General features: G+C 46.4%; 1 protein-coding gene across 10 annotated transcripts in view; it reads right to left on the bottom strand.

Moving 5' to 3' along the window:
• Positions 1 to 15137, bottom strand: part of LOC121535356 (obscurin) — a 97627-nt gene that overhangs the window by 21725 nt on the left and 60765 nt on the right. For all 10 annotated transcript variants that reach the window (XM_045205887.1, XM_041842355.2, XM_041842362.2 and 7 more), the window contains 11 exons: positions 11821 to 12111; positions 9671 to 9943; positions 7978 to 9297; positions 7479 to 7760; positions 7164 to 7245; positions 6888 to 7009; positions 6378 to 6575; positions 6189 to 6221; positions 5938 to 6036; positions 4944 to 5162; positions 4539 to 4709 (listed from right to left, as the gene is read on the bottom strand). In XM_045205887.1, the coding sequence (XP_045061822.1) occupies positions 4539 to 4709; positions 4944 to 5162; positions 5938 to 6036; positions 6189 to 6221; positions 6378 to 6575; positions 6888 to 7009; positions 7164 to 7245; positions 7479 to 7760; positions 7978 to 9297; positions 9671 to 9943; positions 11821 to 12111 (3090 nt within the window). The remainder of the gene's footprint in view (positions 1 to 4538; positions 4710 to 4943; positions 5163 to 5937; positions 6037 to 6188; positions 6222 to 6377; positions 6576 to 6887; positions 7010 to 7163; positions 7246 to 7478; positions 7761 to 7977; positions 9298 to 9670; positions 9944 to 11820; positions 12112 to 15137) is intronic.

Raw genomic sequence — 15137 nt, forward strand, 5'->3', positions numbered from 1 at the left:
AAGGTTTTCACACACTGTTGCTGGTATTTTAGCCCATTTTAGCCCATTCCTCCATGCAGATCTCCTCTAGAGCAGTGATGTTTTGGGGCTGTCGCTGGGCAACACAGACTTTCAACTCCCTCCAAAGATTTTCTATGGGGTTGAGATCTGGAGACTGGCTAGGCCACTCCAGGACTTTGAAATGCTTCTTACGAAGCCACTCCTTCGTTGCCCGGGCGGTGTGTTTGGGATCATTGTCATGCTGAAAGACCCAGCCACGTTTCATCTTCAATGCCCTTGCTGATGGAAGGAGGTTTTCACTCAAAATCTCACGATACATGGCCCCATTCATTCTTTCCTTTACACGGATCAGTCGTCCTGATCCCTTTGCAGAAAAACAGCCCCAAAGCATGATGTTTCCACCCCCATGCTTCACAGTAAGTATGGTGTTCTTTGGATGCAACTCAGCATTCTTTGTCCTCCAAACACGATGAGTTGAGTTTTTACCAAAAAGTTCTATTTTGGTTTCATCTGACCATATGACATTCTCCCAATCCTCTTCTGGATCATCCAAATGCACTCTAGCAATCTTCAGACGGGCCTGGACATGTACTGGCTTAAGCAGGGGGACACGTCTTGCACTGCAGGATTTGAGTCCCTGGCGGCGTAGTGTGTTACTGATGGTAGGCTTTGTTACTTTGGTCCCAGCTCTCTGCAGGTCATTCACTAGGTACCCCCGTGTGGTTCTGGGATTTTTGCTCACCGTTCTTGTGATCATTTTGACCCCACGGGGTGAGATCTTGCGTGGAGCCCCAGATCGAGGGAGATTATCAGTGGTCTTGTATGTCTTCCATTTCCTAATAATTGCTCCCACAGTTGATTTCTTCAAACCAAGCTGCTTACCTATTGCAGATTCAGTCTTCCCAGCCTGGTGCAGGTCTACAATTTTGTTTCTGGTGTCCTTTGACAGCTCTTTGGTCTTGGCCATAGTGGAGTTTGGAGTGTGACTGTTTGAGGTTGTGGACAGGTGTCTTTTATACTGATAACAAGTTCAAACAGGTGCCATTAATACAGGTAACGAGTGGAGGACAGAGGAGCCTCTTAAAGAAGAAGTTACAGGTCTGTGAGAGCCAGAAATCTTGCTTGTTTGTAGGTGACCAAATACTTATTTTCCACCATAATTTGCAAATAAATTCATAAAAAATCCTACAATGTGATTTTCTGGATTTTTTTTCCTCAATTTGTCTGTCATAGTTGACGTGTACCTATAATGAAAATTACAGGCCTCTCTCATCTTTTTAAGTGGGAGAACTTGCACAATTGGTGGCTGACTAAATACTTTTTTCCCCCACTGTATATACAGTGCTATAAAAAAGTAATTGCCCCCTTTCTAATTTTCTCTACTTTTGCATATTTGTGATACTGAATGTTATCAGATCTTCAACCAAAACCTAGTATTAGATAAAGGGAACATAAGTGAACAAATAACACAACAATTTATTTCATAAACAAAGTTATGCAACACCCAATTCCCCTGTGTGAAAAAGTAATTGCCCCCTTACACTCAATAACTGGTTGTGCCACCTTTAGCTGCAATGACTCCAACCAAACTTGGGGCTCCCGAGTTTTAGCAATTTTCATGTAGACTTGATTGTGTGTTTTGGATCATTGTCTTGCTGCATGACCCAGCTGCGCTACAGCTGCATTCCACAGTAAGAACATCATACCAAAGGTCAAGCATGGTGGTGGTGGTGTGATGGTTTGGGGATGCTTTTCTGCCTCAGGACCTGGACGACTTGCCTTAATAGAAGGAACCATGAATTCTGCTCTGTATCAGAGAATTCTACAGGAGAATGTCAGACCATCCGTCTGTGAGCTGAAGCTGAAGCGCAGCTGGGTCATGCAGAAAGACAATGATCCAAAACACACAATCAAGTCTACATGAAAATTGCTAAAAAGCAACAAATTGGAAGTTTTGGAATGGCCTAGTCAAAGTCCAGACCTAATCCCAATTGAGATGTTGTGGCAGGACTTGAAACGAGCAGTTCATGCTTGAAAACCCACACATCACTGATTTAAAGCAGTTCTGCATGGAAGAGTGGGCCAAAATTCCTCCACAGCGACTGATCAACTACTACAGGAAGCATTTTTTATTTTAATTTTATTTAACTAGGCAAGTCAGTTAAGAACAAATTCTTATGTACAATGACGGCCTACACCGCCCTATGGGACTCCCAATCACGGCCGGTTGTGATACAGCCTGGAATCGAACCAGGGGGTCTGTAGTGAAGCCTCAAGCACTGAGATGCAGTGCCTTAGACCACTGCGCCACTCGGGAGCCCCAAGTTTGGTTGGAGTCATTGCAGCTAAAGGGGGCAATTACTTTTTCACACAGGGGAATTGGGTGTTGCATAACTTTGTTTATGAAATAAATATGTAATTGTTTTGTTATTTGTCCACTTATGTTCCCTTTATCTAATATTAGGTTTTGGTTGAAGATCTGATAACATTCAGTATCACAAATATGCAAAAGTAGAAAAAAAGGGGCAAATACTTTTTCATAGCACTATATATATACAGTGAGGGAAAAAAGTATTTGATCCCCTGCTGATTTTTTTATCTTTGCCCACTGACAAAGACATGATCAGCCTATAATTTTAATGGCAGGTTTATTTGAACAGTGAGAGACAGAATAACAACAACAAAATCCAGAAAAACTCATGTCAAAAATGTTATAAATTGATTTGCATTTTAATGAGGGAAATAAGTATTTGACCCCTCTGCAAAACATGACTTAGTACTTGGTGGCAAAACCCTTGTTGGCAATTTACAGAGGTCAGACGTTTCTTGTAGTTGGCCACCAGGTTTGCACACATCTCAGGAGGGATTTTGTTCCACTCCTCTTTGCAGATCTTAAGGTTTCAAGGCTGACGTTAGGCAACTCGAACCTTCAGCTCCCTCCACAGATGTTCAATGGGATTAAGGTCTGGAGACTGGCTAGGCCACTCCAGGACCTTAATGTGCTTCTTCTTGAGCCACTCCTTTGTTGCCTTGGCCGTGTGTTTTGGGTCATTGTCATGCTGGAATACCCACCCACGACCCATTTTCAATGCCCTGGCTGAGGGAAGGAGGTTCTCACCCAGGATTTGACGGTACATGGCCCCGTCCATCGTCCCTTTGATGCAGTGAAGTTGTCCTGTCCCCTTAGCAGAAAAACACCCCCAAAGCATAATGTTTCCACCTCCATGTTTGACGGTGGGGATGGTGTTCTTGGGGTCATAGGCAGCATTTCTCCTCCTTCAAAAACGACGAGTTGAGTTGATGCCAAAGAGCTCCATTTTGGTCTCATCTGAACACAACACTTTCACCCAGTTCTCCTCTGAATCATTCAGATGTTCATTGGCAAACTTCAGACGGCCCTGTATATGTGCTTTCTTGAGCAGGGGGACCTTGCGGGCGCTGCAGGATTTCAGTCCTTCACGGCGTAGTATGTTACCAATTGTTTTCTTGGTGACTATGGTCCCAGCTGCCTTGAGATCATTGACAAGATCCTCCCGTGTAGTTTTGGGCTGATTCCTCACCGTTCTCATGATAATTGCAACACCACGAGGTGAGATCTTGCATGGAGCCCCAGGCCGAGGGAGATTGACAGTTATTTTGTGTTTCTTCCATTTGCGAATAATCACACCAACTGTTGTCACCTTCTCATCAAGCTGCTTGGCGATTGTCTTGTAGCCCATTCCAGCCTTGTGTAGGTCTACAATCTTGTCCCTGGCATCCTTGGAGAGCTCTTTGATCTTGGCCATGGTGGGGAGTTTGGAATCTGATTGATTGATTGCTTCTGTGGACAGGTCTTTTATACAGGTAACAAACTGAGATTAGGAGCACTCCCTTTAAGAGTGTGCTCCTAATCTCAGCTCGTTACCTGAATAAAAGACACCTGGGAGCCAGACATCTTTCTGATTGAGAGGGGGTCAAATACTTATTTCCCTCATTAAAATGCAAATCAATTTATAACATTTTTGACATGCGTTTTTCTGGATTTTGTTGTTGTTATTCTGTCTCTCACTGTTCAAATAAACCTACCATTAACATTATAGACTGATCATTTCTTTGTCAGTGGGAAAACGTACAAAATCAGCAGGGGATCAAATACTTTTTTCCCTCACTGTATATATATATATATATATATATATGTGCTATTAAAACAATATAATAACCTTCTCTGTATTACCAGAGATATACAGATGTAAATGTTTTGCCTGCAATAAAAGCACACACAAACTGTACAATACATCAGGTTGTATTGCACCATTATATCCCCATTTCCCAGATATTAATATTACATTACTTTAACCTATTCTATAAGAAACTATAGGAAAATTATAGGTAACATGTAAAATCTAAATAAATTCTAATGCAATCACAAAGTGCATTTACTTTATCTTAAATCCACACAAAGAGTGGAAGAACATTTCTTTAAATCAAATAAGAAAATGTTCTAACTGTCCCCTATTTTGGAGCTTTGATGGAACAGCCCATGACACATTTTCACTCACCTTGGCTGAACTTGGCAGATACCATCTCCGTGATCTGGGAGGTGAGCTTCATAAGGAACTCTTCTGTTCCAACTTCACCTAGATACTGCATTTTTCCTCTGCCAACATCTTCTTCTGGAGGGCTGATAGTAATCCCCAGAGGGATTGTTTTCTCTTCCTTTGGTCGTGGTGCTATGACAGAAAGCAGATAATAAATAAGGAATGTTTCAAATTAGAACTTTCTGTCTGCCACGCATTTACTACATTCATCTATATTATGTATGATTATAAAAGCAAGTATCAGTATGTTTTGCTGTTTCCGTAATATGTATTGTGGACCCAAATAAATAATAGCTGTTGCTATTGTAACAGCTAATGGGGATCCAAACAAACAAACCAAGTACAGTATATCGTTCAGTTTCTCACCATCCTCCACCTCAAATTGGGCAGTGCAGATGGACTGTCCGGCCCTGTTGGTGGCGATGCAGGTGTATGTGCCTGCGTGCTTAGAGCCAACATCCATGAGGATGAGACTGTGTTGGCGCCCAGAGCTGGCCACCTTATAGCCCTTAGTGTCTGGCTTGATCCACAACACGTCCTCAGCAGACTCCTCTTTCAGCCACGTCACCATGGGGGTGGGAGAACCTTGGAGAGCAGACGTATAGATAGTGGGACTTGGGAATTCACATGGTTTATGAGGAATAGTATTTTCAAACAGTAGTCTGTGAACTCGAATGCATGTCTGTATGATGAATGATCATATCCTTTATGGAAGCGTATCTCTCATAGGACGCATTACTGATTCTGGGTCTGGCTCCTCTGACTTGGTCAACTCTCAGCCAAGGTTGAGAGATACACTGTTACTGTGGCTATAGAAACCAATTATTACATGCCAAAACAATCTGAGGTTGAAGCTGTTGTTTCTCTAGCTTAGCGTCACACTACAAAACAAAAACGTCCAAACGTATTATAATTAAGCAATAAGGCCAAGGGGGTGTGGTATATGGCCAATATAACACGGCTAAGGGCTGTTCTTAGGCACGACACAAATTACCAAGTTTATAATATGTTTTAGAAACCGGGTGGTTCGAGCACTGAATGCTGATTGGCTGACAGCTGTGGTATATCAGACCATATACCACAGGTATGACAAAACAATTATTTTTACTGCTCTAATTAAGTTGGTAACCAGTTTATAATAGCAATAAGGCACCTCTGGGGTTTGTGGCATATGGCCAATATACCACCGCTAAGGGTATATTGTATCCAGGCACTCCGCGTTGTGTTGTGCTTAAGAACAACCCTTAGCCGTGGTATATTGGCCATATACTGTACCACACCCCCACGGGCCTTACTGCTTAAATATACCATCATTATATATTCAGTGTACAGTGTTGTGTACAGAGTTGTTGATAGATACCTTCCACTCTGACAGACATGGTGACACTGGCTCCCTGTTTCACCTTCCTGTTGCTGAACCTCTCCAGGAAGCGGGGCGGCACCAGAGGCACCTTGGGATCTAGGAAGTAAAACATGGGTGTAGAAAAGCGTCATCATCACATAGCTCACAATTCAGAACAGTGTGACATGCTATAGGCAACAGCGCAAGCAGTAATGAATGAATGAATACATTAATTAATCAATGAATATTATAAAATCATAATTAATTACCGTGCTTCTCTACAGGCGTGAGCTCTCCTAGACCTGTTGAGAGGGTAACCATAAATTCTTCAGTAAATACAAGAATGTTATGTTGTGTATTCAATAACACACATATCGCAGTGTAGACTAAATCCATTATCCTAAGTAAAAGACAGGAATCCCTCTCAATATAAACCTTTCAGTCATGAGTAGACCTACCCAGAACCAGCAGCCTAGCAGAGGAGTATGCTGATCCAGCAGCGTTGCTAATGTAGGCAGAGTACTCTCCTGTGTCCTCCCTCTTCACCTCCAGGACTTCCAGGCTGTGGATGTCTCTCTTGTCCAGCAGCAGGATCCTGTCTGAGGAACGCAGCGGGTGGCCGTCCTTGAACCAGTACACCCTTGGACTGGGGAACCCTGGGAAATATCAACAAAGAGTAAGCAACTCACTTAGTTATTGACCCTGGGGGCAGAAATAATCAATTGCCTCCGACTTACCTGACCTGGGGGCAGTAGTGCCTAAAACGTTTCTACTACTACTACCCATAGTGTTTACTTTGCTTTATTAGCTGCTCTAGGGGCACTACCAGGTCTAGGTACACATGGCTCTAGTTAATTCCTCTCTATTTAAGTTATCGACCTCTGAAGTACGTGTGCAGAGACAACGTAGTCTAGCAGGGTTTTGGTGTGACTAATGAAGAGGTGGTGGAGAGTAACCCACAGACCAACCTTTGACTTTCAGCTGCATCTTAGCAATGGGTGAGCCTGGGGTGACGTGCACGTCATGGAGCTCTTCCAGTACTTGTGGCATCTGCTCATCCTCTACCACAGACTCAAAGGCTTCCGTTTCCCTGAGGGGAGAGGATAGGCAGAGAGTAAAGCTGTCAGTAAAGAAGTAACACGACCAGAGAAACGTTTTAGGTACTATTAGGAATCAGGATTCCATTGTAAAGAAGGTTGCATTCAAAGTCAAAGGGCTTGTAAACTCTGGGTTGTTTCACTCACCTAGACATGTAGCCCTTAGCACTGATGTAGGAGCCGGTCTCAGTGGCATCAGCTGCAGTATCGTAGTCTGAGCTGCAAGACACTGAGGAAAGAGAGATGTATTACACAATTACTCTCAAAATAACATTGATGAGGATATACTCTGCATACAGTCAACCAACCAACCAACCAACCAAATAATCAACGAAATAAACAACAAAATAACCAACAAAAACAACATAACCAACAAAATAACCAACAAAATAACCCAAATAACCAACAAAAACATAACCAACAAAATAACCAACCAATCAATCTTATATGTTCTGTACTCACTGTCGACCCTGAGCTCAGCCTTGGTGGCAGCGATGCCGCTGGTGTTCTCGGCCATACAGCGGTAGACGCCCATGTCAGAGGGCAGCACGGTGGTGATGATGAGCTGGTGGCAGCCCTCCTGGTCCTCGTTGATCATGTAGTGGTCGTTCTCGTCCAGCAGCTTACCATCCTTGAACCAACGCACACTGGGTGGAGGCTTCCCAATCACCACGCAGTCGAAGCTGACTGGGTAACCGTCAGGCACGTCCTGGCTCTGGAGTTCAGTCAGGAAGACTGGGGCCGCTGGGGGAGAGACAGGGACGGGGACAATCAGTTAGGCACAACAATAAATTAGGAGTTTTTATCATTATGCAGGAGATTAATTCCACTGGTATTCTTACTACTACTACCCATAGAGATACATTAAATTACTATTTAATTCTATGGTATACTCTCAACATAAAACATAATTGCAGCTTATACAAGATGTACAGAGAAATGTACTCTCTGGTTTTCATACCGGGGGCTCCTGTCATGAACGCAGGCAGCTGCTTCTCCTGTGTGGGTGTTGCAGAACCATCTTGGGTGTATCCCATCTTCATGATGCGCAGCTCCACTTTGAGAGGTCCAGCCTCCTGGATGGTGGTCTCCACAGGGACCCCATGGGCCGTGAACATCTCCTTGAAGCGCTGAGATGCCACCTGGGCCTCAGACCGTGTGTCGAAGCGGATGTAGATGTAGCGCTCGTCCTCGCGGTACGATTTAGGGTTGGGCGCCTGCAGCTCACCCTCATCATCACAGCTGACGAACGACTCCTCCTCCGACGTGGCCGGCAGGCGGGGGCGGAGGAGGTGGCGCAGCCGTTTGCTGGCCTGCCTCAGAGACTCGTCCATCTCGCTTTCTGCCGACGAGCTCTCCGCCTCGCTGTCGGCACTGTAGCCCATGGTCAGTGGCCTCCTTCCAGATGCCTCCCGGGCCGAGCCCACCGTCACTTTGCCACTGTGGGTGGTCACCCCAAACTTGTTGGTGACCTCACATGTGTAGACGCCCGTGTCCTTGGTGGTGACGGCGGTGATGACCAGAGAGCAGGTGCCGTCGTTGTAAATGTCGATGTGGTGGTGCTTGCCGTCCGCCAGGTGCTCGCCATCCTTCAGCCAGCGCACCTTGTCTGGCTTGCCCTCCGCCACACACTCCAGGTGGATGGTGCCATTGGGTTCCTTGGTCTGGTCCTTGAAGACGTCCTTGAAGACTGGACGCATGTCCTTGCGGGCCTTGTAGCCCTTGAAGGCAGCCTGGATCTTGACAGCAGCATCCAGCAGCCCCTTTTCTTCGTCCTCCTCATAACCGATCTCCGTGATGTCTGTGGTCTGTGCTGTGATCTGCTGTACGGAAGATGAGGTCTGTTGGACTGAGGTCTGTTGGACTGTGGTCTGCTCTTTCAACTTGAACTGTGCATAGAACTTCTCAGTGGAGATGGACTCTGTCTGGTCGGACACAGAGAGGGAGGACTTGCTGCTCTTCTTCAGGTAGGACACCAGCGTTGGAGGCCTGGACTCGTCCTCAGAGCTGGTGTACAGGTTTGGCTCCAACACCTTCTGTTTCTCTGGTGCTTTCACCTCCACCTTCTCCGGGGCTTTTTTCTCCTTGACTGGCCCCTTGGGTGTCTTGGGCTCCTTGTCCTCCTCATCAGGCAGCTCAGAGATGGAGTCGAGGGTGGGCTCTCGGCTCATACGGCGTTTCTTGGCCAGGTCCTCCCACAGCGCGTGGACGTCACCCTCTGAGGCAGCCTCAGGAGGCAGGCTGGGCTGGGCCCCCTCCTCCAATTTAACCCCATCTCCACCTACAACCAGGCCACAATGGAATGTTATATGCAGCAAACTGACACCTCTATAGTATAGCAGCTCCAACACACACACTACATCTATAAGAACTATGTTGATCATGTAGTGGTAAATACACGTGGCACTAGATTATTTTCTGATAGGAGTAGTGTGTTCATGTATACTTTGGAGGAATGAGCTCACCTCACACCATTACTAGCTGATCAACTTACCTTAACTTACCCTCAAATAACAAACACATCTCCACCAAGCTTCCAGTTTGGCTTGAGGAGAATGGCTTACAAGAGTTTTATAATAAATCAATGTGAGCGAATGGAAAAGCAAAATAAAAGTTACATGGTATAATATTCTGGTTTGTTTGGGAGTGTGTACCTGTTGGTAGGTTGAGATTAATGGAGCTTTCTGCCTCGTCTGAGGCCACACAGGTGTACACGCCCTGGTCAGCAGACTCAAAGTCTTTGATCAGCAGCACTTGTGTCTTGCCCTCTGTGGTGACCTGGTACTTGACCCCAAACTCCAGCTCCTTGTTGTCTTTGAGCCAGGTGACCGAGCTGCCCTCAGCAGAGAGCTGGCACTCCACACGGGCCATCTTACCCTCCTGCACGTCTGGACAGGCCAACTGCTGGGTCACTGTCACTGGAGCCTCTAAGGAACAAAATGATTGATTGGTTGTTGATTGTGTCACGCCCTGGCTCTGGGGACTATGTTATGTTGAGCCAGGGTGTGTAAGTCTATGTTTTGTATATCTATGTTGGCCTGAGTGACTCCCAATCAGAGGCAACGAGTGTCAGCTGGTTGTCTCTGATTGGGAGCCATATTTAACTATCGGTCTTTTCACTTTGTGTTGTGGTTTCTTGTTCCTTTTGGTTTGTGTATCGAAGGACTTCACGTTTCGTTCATTGTTTTGATCGTGTGATCTAGTTAATAAATATGTTCACCCGCAACGCTGCGCCTTGGTCTCTCCATGACGATCGTGACAGAAGAAACCACCAAGACAGGACCAAGCAGCGTGAAGAGGAGAGAGGAAGGACCTTGGATCAGGGGAGTAGGAGTTTCGGCTGGGCCACGCTAAGTGAAGAGGAGAGAGGCTGGTCTATGAAGCAATGGATCGAGAGTCTGGCGAGAGCTAGGGAGGCCTGGTCCACGGGGAGGAGAGAACCCCAGAAAATTTTTAGGGGGGGGCTCACGACGTGGACGACGGGGCAGCAGGAGGCCGCGATGGAGCGGTCCAGCGGGTGTGAAGAGGAGGCCGCCAGGTTAAGGGGGCCACTGGTCACAGAGGAGAGGGAAAGTGTGGAGGCACGGCGAGAGGTACTGGGGTGTGTTACCAGTCCGGTCTGGCCCGTTCCTGATCCCTGCGTAGGGCCAGTGGTGTGTGTCCCCAGTACGGTCTGGCCTGTTCCTGTTCCTCGCATCGAGCCTGTGGTGCGTGTCGTCAGCCCGGCCCGGCCTGTTCCTGCTTCCCGCATCGAGCCTGTGGTGCGTGTCGTCAGCCCGGCCCGGCCTGTTCCTGTTCCTCGCATCGAGCCTGTGGTGCGTGTCGTCAGCCCGGCCCGGCCTGTTCCTGCTTCCCGCATCGAGCCTGTGGTGCGTGTCGTCAGCCCGGTCCGGTCTGTTCCTGCTTCCCGCATCGAGCCTGTGGTGCGTGTCGTCAGCCCTGTCCGGCCCGTTCCTGCTCTCCGCACCAAGTCTGTGGTGCGCGTCGCCAGCCCAGTCCGGCCCATCCAAGCTCCCCGCACCAGGTCAGTGGTGTGCGTCGTCAGCCCGGTCCGGCTCATTCCTGCTCCCCGCACCAAGTCAGGGGTGCGCTTCGTCAGCCCGGTCCGGCCCGTTCCTCCTCCACGCATCAAGCCAGGGGTGTGCGTCGTCAGTCCAGCACAACCCGTGCCTGGGTCATGTCCGGAGCCGGATCCGCCGCCGAGGCGGAGTGCCCACCCGGTCCCTCCCCTGTTGTGGTTGTTTGGCGCGGCCGGAGTCCGCGCCTTTGGGGGGGGGTACTGTCACGCCCTGGCTCTGGGGACTATGTTATGTTGAGCCAGGGTGTGTAAGTCTATGTTTTGTATATCTATGTTGGCCTGAGTGACTCCCAATCAGAGGCAACGAGTGTCAGCTGGTTGTCTCTGATTGGGAGCCATATTTAACTATCGGTCTTTTCACTTTGTGTTGTGGTTTCTTGTTCCTTTTGGTTTGTGTATCGAAGGACTTCACGTTTCGTTCATTGTTTTGATCGTGTGATCTAGTTAATAAATATGTTCACCCGCAACGCTGCGCCTTGGTCTCTCCATGACGATCGTGACAGATTGATTGATTTATATTGTTTCCAGTAGATGGGACACTACAGATACAATTCATGCCAATGGGAAATGTATTCGACTCTCCTAGGAGTTAAATGGTGTAAATAACACATAAATTATCAAGGTCTAGGTTATAATTAGGTTGTTCAACATGCTGGGCTTGAGACAGAGCCACATAGACATATCTATGTTTGGCTCAGGTTTGAGCGCATCATATAGCCAACTCACCCAGCTGAATGCTCTGAGGAAGCTGGACAGGTTCTCCAGTCCCAGCTCTGTTGATGGCTGCCACCCTGAACCTGTAGCCGCTCCCTGGGATGAGGTTATCCGCAGAGAACTCTGTGTTACACACAGGCTCTGCATGGCACGGCAGCCAGAGGGCACTGTCCGCCAGCCTCATCTCCACCCTGTAGCCCAGAATAGGGCTGCCTCCATCGCTGAGGGGTGTGAACCAAGACAGGGTCACCGCCTGCTTACTCTTACTGACCAGCTCTGGGTCCTCCGGGGGGTCAGGAACGGCTATAAAGGGAGAGGGAGGGTGGGTCAGTGGTGGTTTTGAAGAAAGAGGAATTTGTATTTATTAGGGATCCCCATGAACTCTTCCTGGGGTTTATTAAGGATCCCATTTACTTCCTGCCAAGGCAGCAGCTACTCTTCCTGGGGTTTATTAAGGATCCCCATTACTTCCTGCCAAGGCAGCAGCTACTCTTCCTGGGGTCCAAACACATTAAGGCACTTACATTACACATAAGACAAAGGATAAAACAGTACATCATATAACATTACACCACTACATATCTACAATACAAAATGTATAATACCACCGTGCAACTTTATTTCAATGTACAGTATGTGTGTGTAGAGTGCTAGCGTTTGTGTGCATATGCATGTGTCAGTACCTGTAGTATGTCTCTTCACAGTTCCCGCTTTTCCATAAGGTGTATTTTTATCAGTAAAAAAAAATCTGATTCTACTGCTTCCATCAGTTTCCTGATGTGGAATATAGTTCCATGTAGTCATGGCTCTATGTAGTACTGTGTGCCTCCTATAGTCTGTTCTGAACTTGGGGATTGTGAAGAGACCTCTGGTGGCATGTCTTGTGGGGTATGCATGGGTGTCCAAGCTGTGTGCTAGTACACAGACAGACACCTCGGTGCATTCAGCTTGTCAACATTTCTTACAAAAACAAGTAGTGATGAAGTCAATCTCTCCTCCACTTTGAGTCATGAGAGATTGACATGCATATCATTATTGTTATCTCCCCGTGTACATTTAAGGGCTAGCCGTGCTGCCCTGTTCTGAGCTAATTGTAATTTTCATAAGTCCCTCTTTGTGGCACCTGACCAGACGACTGAACAGCTGTCCAGGTGCGGCTTCTCCCCATTTTAGCTAATGTTGTATCAACATGTTTTGACCATGACAGATTACAATCCAGGGTTACTCCAAGCAGTTTAGTCACCTCAACTTGCTCAATTTCCATATTATTCATTACAAGATTTAGTTGAGGTTTAAGTGAATGATTTGTCCCAAATACAATGCCTTTAGTTTTTTTTTAAATATTTAGGACTAACTTATTCCTTGCCACCCATTCTGAAACTAACTGCAGCTCTTTGTTAAAGTGCCTTCGGAAAGTATTCAGACTTTTTCCACATTTTGTTACGTTACAGCCTTATTCTAAAATTGATTAAATTGTTTTTTCCCCCTCAAAATCTACACACAATACCCCATAATAACAAAGCAAAAACAGGTTTTTGGAAATGATTGCTAATTTATTAAAAATAAAAAACAGAAATATCACATTTACAAAAGTATTCAGACCCTTTACTCAGTACTTTGTTGAAGCACCTTTGCCAGCGATTACAGCATTGAGTCTTCTTGGGTATGACGCTACAAGCTTGTCACACCTGTATTTGGGGAGTTTCTCCCATTCTTCTCTGTAGATCCTCTCAAGCTCTGTCAGGTTGGATGGGGAGCGTTGCTGCACAGCTATTTTCAGGTCTCTCCAGAGATGTTCGATCGGGTTCAAGTCCAGGCTCTGGCTGGGCCACTCAAGACAATTCAGAGACTTGTCCTGAAGCCACTCCTGTGTGCTTAGGGTCGTTGTCCTGTTCGAAGGTGAACCTTCGCCACAGTCTGAGGTCCGGAGCGCTCTGGAGCAGGTTTTCATCAAGGATCTCTCTGTACTTTGCTCCGTTCATCTTTGCCTGACTAGTCTCCCAGTCCCTGCCGCTGAAAAACATCCCCACAGCATGATGCTGCCACCACCATGCTTCACCGTAGACGTGACGCTTGGCATTCAGGCCAAAGAGTTCAATGTTTCTCATGGTCTGAGAGTCCTTTAGGTGCCTTTTGGCAAACTCCAAGCGGGCTGTCATGTGCCTTTTACTGAGGAGTGGCTTCCGTCTGGCCACTCTACCATAAAGGCCTGATTGGGGGAGTGCTGCAGAGACGGTTGTCCTTCTGAAAGGTTCTCCCATCTCCACAGAGGAACTCTAGAGCTCTGTCAGAGTGACCATCAGGTTCTTGGTCACCTCCCTGACCAAGGACCTTCTCCCCCGATTGCTCAGTTTGGCTGGACGGCCAGCTCTAGGAAGAGTCCTTGGTGCTTCCAAACTTCTTCTATTTAAGAATGATGGAGGCCACTGTGTTCTTGGGACCTTCAATACTGCAGAAATGTTTTGTTACCCTTCCCCAGACACAATCCTGTCTCGGAGCTTAATCTTGTCTCTGACAATTCCGTCGACCTCATGGCTTGGTTTTTGCTCTGACATGCACTGTCAACTGTGGGACCTTATATAGACAGGTGTGTGTGCCTTTCCAAATCATGTCCAATCAATTGAATTTACCACAGGTGGACTTTAATCAAGTTGTACAAACATCTCAAGGATGATCAATGGAAACAGGATGCACCTGAGCTCAATTTAGAGTCTCATAGCAAAGGGTCTGAATACTTATGTAAATAAGGTATTTCTGTTTTGTACTTTTTTGCATTATAGGGTATTGTGTGTAGATTGCTGAGGATTTTTTAAAATTTGTATCCATTTTAGAATAAGGCTGTAACGTAACAAAATGTGGGAAAAGTTAAGCGGTCTGAATACTTTCCGAAGGCACTGTAAGTGTTGCAGTCATTTCAGTCACTGTAGTAGCTGACGTGTATAGTGTTGAGTCATCCGCATACATAGACACAATGGCTTATGTTGGAGAGGCTTCCATTAAAGAATACCCTCTGTGTTCTATAAGACAGGTAACTCTTTATCCACAATATAGCAGGGGGTGTAAAGCCATAACACATATATTTTGCCAGCAGCAAGCTATGATAGATGATGTCAAAAACCGCACTGAAGCCCCCCCAATCTTTTTATGATCAATTTATCTCAGCCAATCAGTCATTTGTGTAAGTGGTGTCCTTCCCTATAAGTGTGCTGAAAGTCTGTTGTCAATTTGTTTACATAAAATAGCATTTTATCTGGTCAAACACCATTTTTTCAAAAGTTTAATAAGGGTTCGTAACAGGCTGATTGGTCGGCTATTTGAGCCAGTAAAGA

The sequence above is a fragment of the Coregonus clupeaformis genome, chromosome 21, assembly GCF_020615455.1.
Source record: "Coregonus clupeaformis isolate EN_2021a chromosome 21, ASM2061545v1, whole genome shotgun sequence".
Lineage (NCBI taxonomy): Eukaryota > Metazoa > Chordata > Actinopteri > Salmoniformes > Salmonidae > Coregonus > Coregonus clupeaformis.